The 13,816-nt window shown below is 51.3% G+C and overlaps 1 protein-coding gene across 4 annotated transcripts in view; it reads right to left on the bottom strand.

Moving 5' to 3' along the window:
- ASCC2 (activating signal cointegrator 1 complex subunit 2) overlaps positions 1–13,816 on the bottom strand; it is a 36,691-nt gene that overhangs the window by 10,305 nt on the left and 12,570 nt on the right. For 3 of the 4 annotated variants that reach the window (XM_057492285.1, XM_057492282.1, XM_057492284.1), the window contains 10 exons: positions 11,024–11,091; positions 9,966–10,076; positions 8,746–8,858; positions 5,412–5,486; positions 4,986–5,093; positions 4,675–4,743; positions 4,403–4,477; positions 2,913–3,093; positions 1,260–1,474; positions 312–431 (listed from right to left, as the gene is read on the bottom strand). In XM_057492285.1, the coding sequence (XP_057348268.1) occupies positions 312–431; positions 1,260–1,474; positions 2,913–3,093; positions 4,403–4,477; positions 4,675–4,743; positions 4,986–5,093; positions 5,412–5,486; positions 8,746–8,858; positions 9,966–10,076; positions 11,024–11,091 (1,135 nt within the window). Of the gene's footprint in view, positions 1–311; positions 432–1,259; positions 1,477–2,912; positions 3,094–4,402; positions 4,478–4,674; positions 4,744–4,985; positions 5,094–5,411; positions 5,487–8,745; positions 8,859–9,965; positions 10,077–11,023; positions 11,092–13,816 lie in introns of all 4 variants that reach the window. The other variant, XM_057492283.1, reaches the window with a different exon arrangement.

The following is a 13,816-nucleotide window of genomic DNA, read 5'->3' as shown; positions in this document are numbered from 1 at the left end:
CCACCCAGAGACTTGATGACCAAAACATCCAAAGACATGAAAGGAAAGAGGGAGATAGTTTGGACCCCTCTGACCTTTTGCTGTCAACAAGGAGGATTCACTAAAAACCATGCTATGCAGTTAGAACCGAAACAATAGTCATTAAAGAACCTACCCTTGCCTGCTAAGGGCACACAGGCCCTTGGCTGCTTGGGAGAGCCCTGGGCCAAAACTCAGGCCAGTCTCATACAGACAGAGCCCTTCATTTTTCTTGACTTACTTGCTGCACTTGCAGTCAGGGTGCCTGGCACGCCGCAGCCGACTGCACTCACCTCTTGCCCTTGAGCACGCGGCTCATGTCCACTGAGTCTCTGCTGAACACGTCAAACTCATCGTTCTGGAAGATGTTGTGACGAGATGTCAGCAGGGGCGTTGGGTCTGGCTTTATCTGTCTGGGGGCAGCAGAGAAATCAGTGTAAGGGAGACTTGCCAGCTGATGCCTGCCTGAGCCGTTTCCCCCTACCATGTTACATCTATCAGATTCTCCGCTCCCCTTCAACCACCACACCTCAGACACCATCTAATCACCTGCCCTACTGGGCGCCTACCTAGCTGTGCAGCCACACCACACACCAAGCTCCCCCTCAGTCCCATGTGCCATTCATACAGATTTTCTTAAAAGTTCCCTCCCTCATTTAATGCTCACAATAGCCCTATAAGATAGGTCCCCACAGGTCACTCAACCTCTTTGTGCCTCAGACCCCACACCTGTAAAATGGGCTCAAAGAGGCAGAAGAATTTGGCCAAAGGCAGAGCTAACTTTTCATTCATTCATTCGATAGACATCTGTTCGTGGAAGAAACACCCAATCATGCACTCATTCCTGCTGCCCAACAGGCCTGCAGGGAAGCAGGGCCAAACTCAGAAAGGGTAGGTGTGAAGGAAGTGAGCAGCTTTGGCCATCTTCCCTTGGCATCTCCTGGGAAGGTGGCAGTGACGGGGCAAGCCAGCAACCCCTTTGCCACAGCCCACATCTCTAGTCAACCTTCCCACAAGGTGCAGCAGGGATGTGCACAGTCTCTGCCCTGGAGGGGGCATGTGAGAACCTCTTGGGGGCCTAAAGGACATCAATTTAAATGGTTGGGAAACGCTGCTGTGGGGAAGGGAGAGCAAGCTGAGTCCTGGTACACGAGGGAAGGAAGAGTGAGAGTCAGGGGAGCTAAGAAAAGGCCCAGAAAGGGCCCCGAGAGGCAGTGGGGGTGCCATGAGCCCCCTCCCACCTGTCCAGGGTGCGGTCCAGCTGGCTGAGGGTGGGGGCCAGCCGCTCCTCCAGGATGTTGTTGATCACCTGCTCCGGGTCGTAGCTGTAGTGCTCCAGGCAGGCCAGGATGAAGCCCTCACCAAGGTCTGGCAGCAGGTCCTTCACTTGGGAGATGAGCGAGTCCAGCTCCACACCACCCACGGGGGGCCCCAGGGCCGCGGCTGCACCCATGCACTGTGGAGAGAGCTGGTGTAACCGAGGGGAAGGCTAGGCCAGGTGGGTGATAAGGCAACAGGCCCCAAACAGCACGAGGTATTCAGAGGACCTGGTCTGAGTCCTGGCTCTGCTCTCCTGGCTGCAGGACCTCAGCCACGTGACTCAAGTCTGCCCTGTGAAAAGGGAGCTCGACGACTTACTGGATGAGCTCTCTTGGCTATGTGACTAGGCAGGTCGCCTCCCTTCTCTGAACCTCAGGTTTTCCTTACAAAACGGGCATGTTACCACCTACCTTATGGGGTTGTTTTAAATAGTTCAAAGAGCTAATGGATATAAAGCACTGAGCACTGTGCTCGGCATGGACTCGGCACCCTATAAACGGCCATGGCTTCTACGAACCAAGGTCCTTTCCTGGCTCTACCAAGCTGACGGCTGACGTTGGAGGAGAACGACAACCGCCGGGCCTGGACTGTGGAGACGCTCTCCTGTAATTACATTCTTTTCACCAAAGGGGATTCAGTTTATATCCTGCTTGATGTGGCTTAATTTTGTTAGGCTTTTCATTTCAGGAGATTCTCAAATCAAAAAAACAATACAAACCCTCCATGTCTCAGATAAGAAGCCAAATGGGGAACAGGGTGGGACAAGGCAGAGGGGGCTGTAATTCTCCAAGGCCCTGCGACAGTCATGGGGCCTGAGGTCCAACAGGAAGAAGAAAAGTGTCTGTTAAAAGAGCAGGAGGGCTCAGGCTCAGAGCACTCCCCACCGCTGCTCTGGGAATCCCAGCGTCACGGGAGCCGGGACAGGGACCACCCCTCTTACCGATGAGGAACCAAGGCCTGGTGTGAGTGACACGCCTAGGCCACACAGTTGGTGAGTGGCAGAACCAAGACGCATCCCTGAGCTGCCTGACCCCTGAGACTATGTGGTCTTAATCCCCATGTCATGCTGTCTCCAACAGAGCAGGGAAGAGTGCTGGGCGCACTGGCCAGCCAGTACAGGCACAGCCTTGGCGGGTTCTGGGAAAGCCTGCGGAGAGAGCCCCAGATCAGAGGCTTGCCCCCTTGCTTAGCAGAGCCCTGCAGTCCCCTGGAGGGGCTTCCGGAAGGCCCAGCAGTGAGACCAGGCATTGCTCCCGGCTGGAACCAAAGCAGCTGCACGGTGATCTGTGCAGAGGAGAGCTCCAGCAAGGGCTGCACAGGGAACAAGCTCCACGGCCTCAATTCCTAGAGGGCAAACAAGCCTGACAGCTTAAGTGACGTGCTCTTGCCTGGCGCCCAGGCCAGCATGCCCTTCCTAGAGGCAGCAAGGAGCTGACCAGCAGCTCAAGACTGTCAGTTCCAAAAGGAACTTTTTGCTCTGAGAGCAGAAACAAAGAAGGGAGGTTCCCCACTGCCCTGGCCTCTCAGATGGGGGGCAGGGGAAGCAGGGGGAAAGCGCTGTTCCAGACACACACCTCCTCTTGCTCCAAGTTCTCTGGATGTGGTGACAATCCGCTGACTGGCTCTGCCACTGCCAAGACCCCATTTGGATCCTCGGCCACTGATGGGTCTTTTGCATCTGTGGCTTTCTGTCGGCCCACCCCTTCCCATGCACTTTCGACTGCTTGGAGGATGTAGGCTGTCCGTGTCTCGTCCCTGTAAGGACGTGTTAAGGTATCTCTCTCTCAGATGCCACAGCCTTTTCTGCCTCCTCAGCTCTGAAGCAGCCTAATTTCTTGATCCCTCCTCAACATCTGACCATGTGGCTCCTGCCAGGGGCTGTCTGGACTACACCCAGTGGGCATCGTGGGCACCTGGGCTGTAAGCAGAAACAGGTCAGACCACTGCCACACTGGCCTCAAAACCCAGTACCTGCTGGAAATACAGCAGGAAGCAGCTCTGGGTAAAGACAGGGCCAGGGGCTGGCATCAGAGCATCCTGGGACGTAGCATTAGGATGAGCTGGCCGCTGCTAACCTCAGCACTGACCCCTAGGAGGAGGGCCTGACGGGGGCACTGACCCGGGTATCCTCTCCAGCCAGCTGAGGGCTTTCCGCAAAGGCTGGGGGGGCCACAGGGTGTTTCTGAGGCAGGACCAAGCAACCTACCCCAGCCACCAAAATGGTCCACAGGACCTTCTTCCCTGTCCTTCCTCCCTCCATCACCCCGGGCACTGCAAAGCCACACATCCAGAAGTTGCCCTAGATCCCCTCATCCACTTCCAATCCAGACCCTGACAGGCCATGCCCGCATGCCAGTAATGCATTCTCACCAGCCCGTGGCCTCAGGGAGGTCCCAGGCCAGTCCGTTCTCCTTGTGCCAGGTGGGGCTTCTCCAAAGTATAAAACTAACCCCGTTACTCTTCACACTCTTCCATGACACCCCAGTATTTGCAGGACTTTTCAGTTTTGGTCAACCCAGAGCCATGCAGGTCCTCTGGGTCCCGGCTCAGCTGGGAGCCCCTCCACTAGACCCCTTTCCTTCGGCCCCACCCTGCCATCTACATGACCGTGGGCTCCTCAGATGGGCTGTTCTCTGTCCTCTGTCCACTGGGAACACTTAGCTCTGGGCTTGGCCATATCCTGGTCCTTCTGCCCTCAGCTTGGACATCACCTTTCTCTGATAGCTCTGCCCCGAGCTCTGGTGGATCAGGTGCCTCCCTTGGTTTCCCTGCCCTCGGAATCTCTCCCATATGACACTCCAACTGCCTCTTGGCCTGTCCGTTTCCCCTCCCACAGTGTGATCCGTGAGGGCGGGGCTGAGTCCATCGTGGTCACACAGGCCTAGACACTCAGTAAACATCTAGAAAAAGCAGGACTGTACCTAGCTCCTCTAAAAACAGGGGCTGCGGCCTTGGCTGACCAGTGTTTGGGGGCTCACCCTCCTCCCGCCTCTCTGGGCTCTAGCAGCCCATCTCCGGCCTGACCGGGCCGGGCCCCATCCCACTGGCTGCGGTGGAAGGATACAAGACTGATGAGGCCTGCTGCAGCAAGCTGACGTCATCGGCCACAGGGGAGAGTGCGTCATAGTCCCGGAGGAACCTGCTGGGCAGGGAGCAGACAGGAGGCACAAGGCTGGGGCCACAGGGACACCGGTCTGCTGCAGCCCAGTCCCCGTGCCTGCTGCCCAACCAAAATCCCAGAACTGTAGGCCGTGGTGAGCATATGGCAGCAGCTCTGGTACAGAAGGCCTCTGCTGGAGGACAGGCCACCGCTGGTCCCAGCCCAGCCGTACTCACCTCTTCTCCTGCAGCAAGGAACTGAAGATCTGAAGGAACTCTTCGATGAAGCCATGAATGTTGTCACAGCTAGAACAGGACACCAGGGAAGATGACTCACGTGATGCAAATTATTTGCAGCTCCCTTCCCTGCCTGCCTGTCCTGATCCCGTCAGGCCTCCGGCCAGTTGGAGGAGAGAGGCATTGTTCTTGGTTTCTCATCTCTTCTCAGCAACCCCAGAGCAGGGGAGACAGCAGAGGAAGTGAAGGAAATGCCACTGCTGGGATTGGGAAGGTGGCCTCCCACCTGGGCAGGGGCTCCCAGGGCTTACCTGCTTTCTAGGACAGGGAGAAGGCAGATTTGGTTCATGAGGATGTGAAAAATCTCCAGTAGCTTCTTCCTGGAATGGGACAGCCTCTGCCACAGGTCACCTAGCAGCCTTTGAAGGCCCAGAGAGAGAAGAGAAATAGAGATCTGGGAGACAAAAAGACACCAGGGAGCTTATTCCCAGTATTTGCAGGTGTGTCCCCCGGCCCCACGGCCCTCCCCCACAAAAAAGCTTAGAGGGACAGCTGAGAGGAAAAGGCTTAAATGCAGGGGCCAGGAGGCTACTGGGTAGGGACACACAAGCTAAAGCTGCACGGGCCTCGGTCCCACTCCTTGTCTTAGAGATGGGGATGCTGAAGGCCAGGGAAGGCAGGGTCCATGCTCGGGGCCCCTCTCTCCCACAGTAACACCAAGTTTTGTCCTGTCTCACTTGCTGTCTTCAAGCCTCCTCTTCTTAATTGCAGACTCCAGTTCGGGAATTGCTATTTCATAAAAGGAAGCTAGCCTGTGGAGGCACACATGGGTAAAAGGCTGGATTAGTTCATAAATACACACTTCAGCAGAAAAAGCAAAGCAACCCCATGGGAGTGGGAAGGTCCATTTCTTGCTCCTAAATCACCACCACAACAGTTTTCTCCTAGGACCACCCTGGCTCTTCTCCAAGCTCACCCCAGATTGGCCCGTTGCGGCTGGTCCCACAAAGAGCATCACGGGACGTAACCTGTAGCTATGTCCCCCTTTCAGACGGGAAGCCAAGGCCAGACAGGCTCATTCTAACAGAGCAACAAGAGGGCCACCCAGGACTTTCTGAGGTTTGAGAAACAAACACAAGGTCTCCCTTTTTTCTTGCTCCCTACCTCCTGTGACATGAAACCCTAACTGCAGGGACAGCCACCCCTGGCACAGAGCAGCTGACTTGTTTCTCACCTTGGCAACCTCACACCTCACACTCACCCCTTCCCAGCTCAGACTCAGACTCTGCAGCCCGGCCAGCGGCTTCCTGATCATGTCCACCCACGTGATCACTCCTTCCCAGAACTAGACGCACAGCTCTCAGAACATGTTGTCCGTACACCTTGAAATGCAGCTGCCTCTCCTCTGTGGTGGTTCTTCCTCCGGATGTCTTAAGCTTCCTAAAGCCGAACTGTGGCCTAAGTGTTTAGGATGGTGCTGAATTTGTAGCAGGTACTCTGTAAGCACTTGTCTGTCAACTGATGGGCAAATTCTATGCTAGTATAGTGTCATATGTAGCAGAGGTAATTAGGCCAAAAGAGGCAGGCCTTATTAGTCCCATGGCATGGTACCTACAAGGAGTCAGAGAGGGCAGTTTCACCCAGATTCAGGGGTCGCCAGGATGTATTGCTGGTGGAAGAGTAAATTAGAGCAACCCCTATTTGTCCCAATAGGAGGGTGACTTGGTGAGATCTATGAAAACTAAAAATGCACAAGCCATCCATTCTTGCAATTTCGCTTCTAGGAATTTATTCCTCAGATATACTTGCAAAGGTGCAAAATGATGTGTGTGCAAAGTTATTCTTTATAGCATTTTTTTCTGTAATAGCAAATAACTGAAAAAAAAACCTAAAGGTCCATCTATGGGGTCTGGGATCTGTACAATACAATGGAATTCTATCCAGCCATGCCAAAGATTGAGAGTGCTTTATGCACTGCTAATGTATACATTAAGTTTAAAAATAAAATGCAAACAGTACACACAGCACTGAAAATATGCCAGCATTAAACTTAAAAGGGGAAGGGGTGATATGTACATTTTGCTTGTATTGTATTTATTTGTATACACATTTATATGCATCTCTCTGGAAAGTTCCACAAGAACCTAACAAAAATGGTTGTGTGAGGAATAAAACCAGGGGAGTGGGAGAGGGAGAGTTTTCATCATATATTTTAAGCCTTGTAAATGCTGAACCATATGAATGTATTACTCATTCATAAAATTAAAGGACAGGGAGAGAGATACTCAAATATACTTGAGTGTATCTGAGAGGAAGGAGAGGTTATTAAGAGAGGGATTTGTTAAAGAGCTGCTTGGCGACTATAACTCCTTCCAGAGGGTTCTGAAGAAAAACCGAAGTTGCTGCATTTGCTCAGTGGGTGTTCCTGGCCTCTAGCACAGTTTGAACAGGCTGGGCCAGTCCCAGGCTGTTCTTGGGTCAAAGGTAGTGTCACTTAACAGTCAAGTGTTTTCCTTTCTTCCTCCTCACCCTATGATGGGTGGAGCTGTTCCCTGCATCCACTGTCCCTTGTAAGAGAGTCAGTTCTCCCAAAACTTAACTCCTATCTCCAAAGCCCCTTTCAAAAGCAATCTGCCACATTTGGGAAGATGCTTTAGCAAAATGGGACAATGCCTATGATAAGTGAAAATAAGCAGGGTACAAACATCTAAGAGTATTATCTATCATAGTGACTTTAACATCCTACCTTTTGGCATTTTTCCAAGTTTCCTACATGCATTCACATTTACCGTGAGAGAAGATACCTTTTTAAAAAGCAGACAGCTACGGTCCCATCCTGACCCCTTTCTTCTGGGGAATGGTGTTGATCAGCACTTTATTCTAACATCTTCTGGGAGGCTGATCAGTTCTAATGTCGGATTTTCATGAGCTGAGGAGATCCAGAGCACCAGTTGCCATCTCTGGCACATGGCAGCACTAGATAAATGTTTTGTTGAATGGGCAAGTAAGTGACTGAGTGGACGGCTGGCTGGCTGGCTGGACTTGGCAGCTCCCAGAAACTCCTTTGAACAGTGGGGAGAGATGCCTGGCAAGAGCAATGGCCAGAGACCACTGAGAACAGGCACCCCCCACTGTTGCCAGGCAACATGCAAGTTACCAGCCCAGGCCATGTACCACTTTCTCACTGCACAAGGAACAGATAGATACTCATGGTGGTAAGTGGACAGAGGGTCTCCCTCCCTGCCACGTATCCTCCTCCACATCTTCTTCATCCCAACAGGATCTTTCTATGACTTCTTTGGATAAAAGCTTCCAGAGGCCCCTGCCTCCAGAATAAGGACCCCACTCCCTGCCAGTGCATTCAAAGCTCCTCAGCATCTGACTTCTACCACCATCCCCGGAGCTGTCTCTTTCTGTTACCTGTTCCATTTCCTGCTGTCCCGGTCTCCCCCCACCCCCATCTCATGTCCCCCTCCACTTCCTGGCTTTCCCCAGAACACACTGTAGGCCCTCAAACTTTCCCTGTGCCTGCTGCCTGGAATGCCCTTCCCACCACTGCAATCTTTCTGTCTGGAAGGTTCTTGCTCATCCTTCCAGATCTCATTTAAGTGTTACCATGAAACCCTCTCTTATTTTACCAGACAGAAATCTGCCTCCCTCCTGTTCCCAGGGCACTTCATAATGTGTGGCCACAACAGCCAGCCCCGCATGTGAGCACATCTCATCGTTTCTCTGCGTGTGCTCTCCCCTGGGCTGGGTGCTACAGTCCCCAGACCGCTTCTTATGGTCTGTTACTCCCTTGTGCCTGACAGGGGATTTGAAACAAAACAGAACTGAATTGGAACTGCCTTATTCTTGGCTGGTGTTTTTTTCTTCCCTACCCTGTTTTTAGTCAAAGATGAGAATGCTTTTAAAATGCAGGAACCACACAAGCGGAGCCTTATCTGTCTTCTTCATGCTGTAACCCCAGGCTAGAAGAGGGCCTGGCACGTTCTAAGAACCCAGTAAGTATTTGTTGAATGAGGATGTGAACTAGAACTTCTATTTCAACAGCCAGAACTACCACTGTACCTGTAACAGAAGTCATGCTTCTGGAAGGTTTGGCAAGCCAAAGGGAAGATATCCAGAAAGGCCCAGAGCGTTGTGCTGGTATCACAAAGGTAGAGAACAATGTCCTTTAATTCCTGTTGCCAAAAGAAAGCACTGCATTATTCTCCCCCTTCCCCATACACAGCTCTGCAAAGGGTCTGACACAAAGCTGACAAAGCCTGGGGTTCCCCAAAAGGCAGATGCCTCATTGAAAGAAGAGAAAACTGGAGTTTGGGCAACACCTGGTGGTCCATCTCTAGGAGCATAATCTGGGCAAGACACTCAACCTCCCTAAGACTCAGGTCTAGCTACTGTAGTCCAATGGGTGCACACCCAGTAACCTTTAGGGTTACTTCTAGCCCTAGGATAACAAGATTCTCTTCTAAACTAAAGGAGAACCAAGCCCTGAATCTGAAGATGATGCCTATGGTCCCACACAGAAAATACATCCCATTGAGGACGAGAATATCAAGCCCACACTTTTCTTACATTTTGAAGAGGGTGTATATATAACATGGAATGTTATCTGATACACTGTTTCTGATTCTCATGACAACTTTAAAAAGTAGGCTGAGCAGCTGTCAGGATCTCCATCTTGCAGATAAGGAAACTGAGGTTCAGAGGATTAAAATGACTTGTTCCCACAGCTCTTGGGGGGGCCTCTTTCTGAAACATTTGTTTAGTATCTCGAGATCCTCAGCTCCCACGAGATGGCAAGCTCCAGGAAGGCAGCTCACAGCTGCCTCCTTCCTGCTCTGTCTCTGGGGCTTAGCACAAGGCCTGACACACGCCCAGTCCCCTTAAATATTTACCTTCTGCCTGTCATCCCCGTCAGACTCTAAGCACCATGATAGCAGGCATCATGTCTGTTGTGCTTGCTGCCTTACCTCCAAGGCCCAGCATATGCAGGGGCTCCTCACTGCAAACTCATGGAACGAGTGAATGGCTCAATGAATAACACACAGATGATCTTGTAGAGCTGAACCAAGATTAAGCCCCCATCCTCTGAATTCCAGCTCCCTGTTCCTTCTACAACTCCTTAAATGAAGCTCCCAGAGAAAAATGGAAGCCTGCTGAAATGCTGGAAGCTTGTATGGTGGGAACAGCTGCTTACTGAGGTAGGGAATGGGGTTGTGAGCAGGGGAAGAAGCTGCCGGGTCCTCTATTAGCCAGAAAGAGGCGGGGCTAAAGGGCAACCTCACCAGGAGAGGCATGTCGCTGGGGGTCAATCGACCCCTCTCCTCGAGCTTCTGGGGTGTGGTGCTGGCCCCGTCCCCTTGCAAACCACAGTGCTGGAGTATATTGCTGAAAACCTGTGAAACATAAGAGGTGACTCCTACAGTGAGGATGGCTGTCTTGCGACCAGGGATGGGTGATCTGAAAACTGCCCTGGAATCTTTGGAATATACACCAGTGTTCCCAAGATACCAGCTGAGACAATGACCTCAGAGGGTGGGGGTCAGAGTGGAAACTCTCTAAAATGGGGGTGACAGGGTGTTCTTACAGGATCCTGGTGAGGATTAAAAAGACAAAACATATGTAAAGCTCCCAGAATCAACCCTGCAGATATTATCTGACTGGATAGGCTGGGCATGTGTGTGGTAATGTATATTTAAGATACACATTCAGCAATATATAATGTGGTTTTGGATCCCCTGGAGAGAGCAATTATTTTATTTAACTATACAGAATAAAAGACAAATCAGCAGTGGGGGAAAAAAAGAGGCCATCGTAATATCACGTAAATCTTTAACTAATTGTGCCTTCTTTAAGCACGTTAGCTTGTGACTATCCTAAAAGGTACTGTGAATAGTTGAATCTCTTGGTGGTGGAGTTATGGGGGAATATTGATCTTCCTCTTTCTGTTTTTTTATATGTTCTAATTTTTTTTACAATGAACATTATTATTTTGTAAAATCATTTCATCAGATTATAAAGCCCTTATATGAGAAACAGTTCTCATAGAGGGGTATCCTTAGGAGCACATGGCTGCTGGCAAACAGCACAAAATGCAAACTAGGTTCTTTCTGTGTGAGTGCTGACCAGCCCTTAGATTTTAGTTCTCAAGAGGGGAAAGGGGCGAAACTGAAAGGGTATGGTATGGGGTGGAACACAAGAAACATCTGCAGATGGGGCTAGAAATGGGTGGGGAGTGAACATTTCTCCTGGGCTCTTCCAGGAGGTGATGAATGCCATTAGGTTGGGGAAGGGGTCTTCCTCCCAATTTTGCCCTCCCCTGAGCAGGGTGGGGAGCTGGTACCTGAAGGATGGTGGGCATGGTTTCATCAAGGTCATTATAGTAACTTGGCTGCTGGATAAAGATGTTTCCTGAAAAGAGAAGAGAAAGGTAGAATTGAGAAGAGGGTGGGAGTGGAGAGGACACATTACAAATGGTTACCAGAATGTTCTGTGACCTTTTTCCCCTTTTCTAAGCTCATCTGCACTTAGAGCAGTCCTGGCCCCAGGCCCAGCTGGCACAAAGCTTTGGCCCAGCCTAGAAACTTCCCCGGGGTTGGGGAGGGACCTTGTTCAGTAAAATTTAACCTTTTAAGTACCTCTGCCTAACAAATTACATAAAAGACCTGTCCTGGTCAAACGAGCTAGCCCTGACGTCCCCAGGGAGTGATGACACTTGGGCACGGTGCCTTGTATGACAGCATTGGCTTTGGAAGTGGGAGGTACTCATTCAGGAAAATTGGGAGACACGATCTCTTTGCTCAAGAAACCTGATGCTACAGTCCAGGATTCTTGCCAGGAGGCTCTAGGGAAAAATTTCTCTGGAAATTCTCTTACCCTCTGCTTTTGAATATGCTAGCCATACTAATCCATCCTCTTCCAATGTGAGAGGCCTGGGAGACTTGGAGCAGATTTACCATGTACTTGCAGTTGTTCCTAAAAACAAAGCTCCTGAGTGTTTACTACCCTTCAGGCGCCGCTGCTGGCAGTGCATAGGTCCCAGCATACGGTAAATGAACAGAAACCGAGGGTTCCGGCTGCCCCAATGGTGAGGGAGGGAGGGTCACAGCTAGCTGGGCTATGTGACAATGCAAAATGCCAACACCCTTCAGAAGAGGCCAGCGTTCTTCATCCCACGACACTCCTAGCATCTACAGTTGGCTGACTGTCAGGATGATCTGAATTCTAGGTGTCCTTTGTTTGGGGGCAGGTCTGTCCTTGGTTTGATGAAAACCCTGCCATGCTCGCCCTCCCAGATGATCTGAAAATGAATGAAAGCAAAGGCCAGGTGGGGCTAGGTGAGAAGAAAGTCACTCGGTGGCTGGGCTTTCTGAAAACACTTTCCTGGATACAACTTCCTTCCCTGATTCCAGAAAGCTGAGTTTTATCAGCACAAGTTTGCTCAGCGCCTCCCACCTCCAGGTGGGTGCTGATCCTTCAACCTGTGAAGGTGCTCCCTGACCATCTGTGCCCATATTCTTCTTCTCCTTCTCCTGACAGGCAAGGAGTGATGAGCTGCCTCCCCACCAACCTCTGCCCTTCTTCATAAAACCCTCCTACTGGTATCCTCAAGGTCAAATCTGAACTCTTGACAATGGCGCAAAGGGCCCTGTGGGGTCTGGCCCCTGCCAGCACCTCCAGCCACCCTCTCGCCATACCCCATACTGCATTCCTCCCTCACACCATCCTCAGCCTCAGAGAACAAGCCCTGCCTCCTCCCTCTAATTTTGTCAAGTCGGGCCTGGAGTGACCTCCCAGAGCTGAGTCCACCATAAGGCAGGTACCACCTGCTCCAGGCACCTGACCCAGGCACCAGGAACAGGTCTCCTGCCGTCATTCCCAGGGCCATACGGTGTCCCTGCCACACCCCAGCCACCTGGCACAGAGTAAGGGCCTCTCTCGTAAATCTTTCCAGTGCTTAAGCCTAAGTAACAGAGATGCTTTCTGAGCATTAAAATAGATCACATTTCACAATCTACCCTTGGGATCCTTGGAGTCTCTTTCCTTTATCTGATTCCCATGATGGTGAAGATCTGCCTCTTGATCTCTTAAGGAAATAATTTAAAAGTAAGAGACAGCAATGACATCCTTTGAAATATCCCTTCTCGGACTACAGCAGTTCAGAAACCCAGGGTGAGTGGACGTTTTTGCCGGAGACCAGTGCGGTCCTTGAGAAGGCCGAGGCCTGATGCACTCCTGCTTTGGCAAACTGGCTCTAAGAGTCTAACTGAAAGGCCCCGCTTTCACAAGTGCACTTGCCAGTTCACAATACCAGCCTTGAAGTTTAAAAAAAAAGTAGGACAGGGATGTGGAGGCTGGGGCAGCGTAAAGCCTGGGCCTCTGCCACAGGACAACCGGCCAGTCCCCGTGCTCCCTCCTTCTCTTCCTGTTGACCCCCTTACAGCTGACATGCTTTGCTCAAGGGCTTCAGCGGTACAGAAAGTGGAGGCTGCCTCTTGCTGTGCCTTCTAGAACACCTCAGAATCTATAAGGTGGCATGTTTTTCTTGAGACAAGCTTTCATCTGATTTTTAAAGGAGTCAGTGACAGAAGATGAGGAACTCCAGCAGAGGCACAGCTGTGTTGCTCCACCCGCATCCTCCTGGACCCGAGACCAGACATCATCTCCCTCTGGATCTGCACGGCCATCTCCCACCTGGCAGATCTAATGCTGACCTTGCCTCCACTTATATACAACTCATTCCCTCCACCTCCCAAAGGCCCTTTTCTGCAATGACACCACTTTTCTGTCAATGACACCAGATCATTAAGTCTTCTCTGTCCTGCTGACCTCACTAAACCCTGCTTTATTCTGCCTCTGGGATGTCCTTTTCAGCTCCGCAGCCCCACCAGGCTCTTGCCTTCCCACCCACAAGGAAGCACTAGCTTTCTTTGCAGCCTCCTGTTACCACTCCCCCCACCCACGTGCTACCAGATTAACCTTGTTACAGATGGCTCCTTGCCCTGCTCCAAGCTTCCAGAGGCTCCCACAGTCTTATCACAATAAGAGGTCACACTTACCACCTCAGGTGTGATCCCCACAGCCAGCCTGCCAGCTAGGTAGATCACGTCTTCCTATCCTTCAGATGAGAAAACTG

The sequence above is a fragment of the Manis pentadactyla genome, chromosome 14 (genome assembly GCF_030020395.1).
Source record: "Manis pentadactyla isolate mManPen7 chromosome 14, mManPen7.hap1, whole genome shotgun sequence".
In the NCBI taxonomy this organism is placed as follows: Eukaryota; Metazoa; Chordata; class Mammalia; order Pholidota; family Manidae; genus Manis; species Manis pentadactyla.
This window is presented reverse-complemented; position numbering and strand designations above follow the sequence as displayed.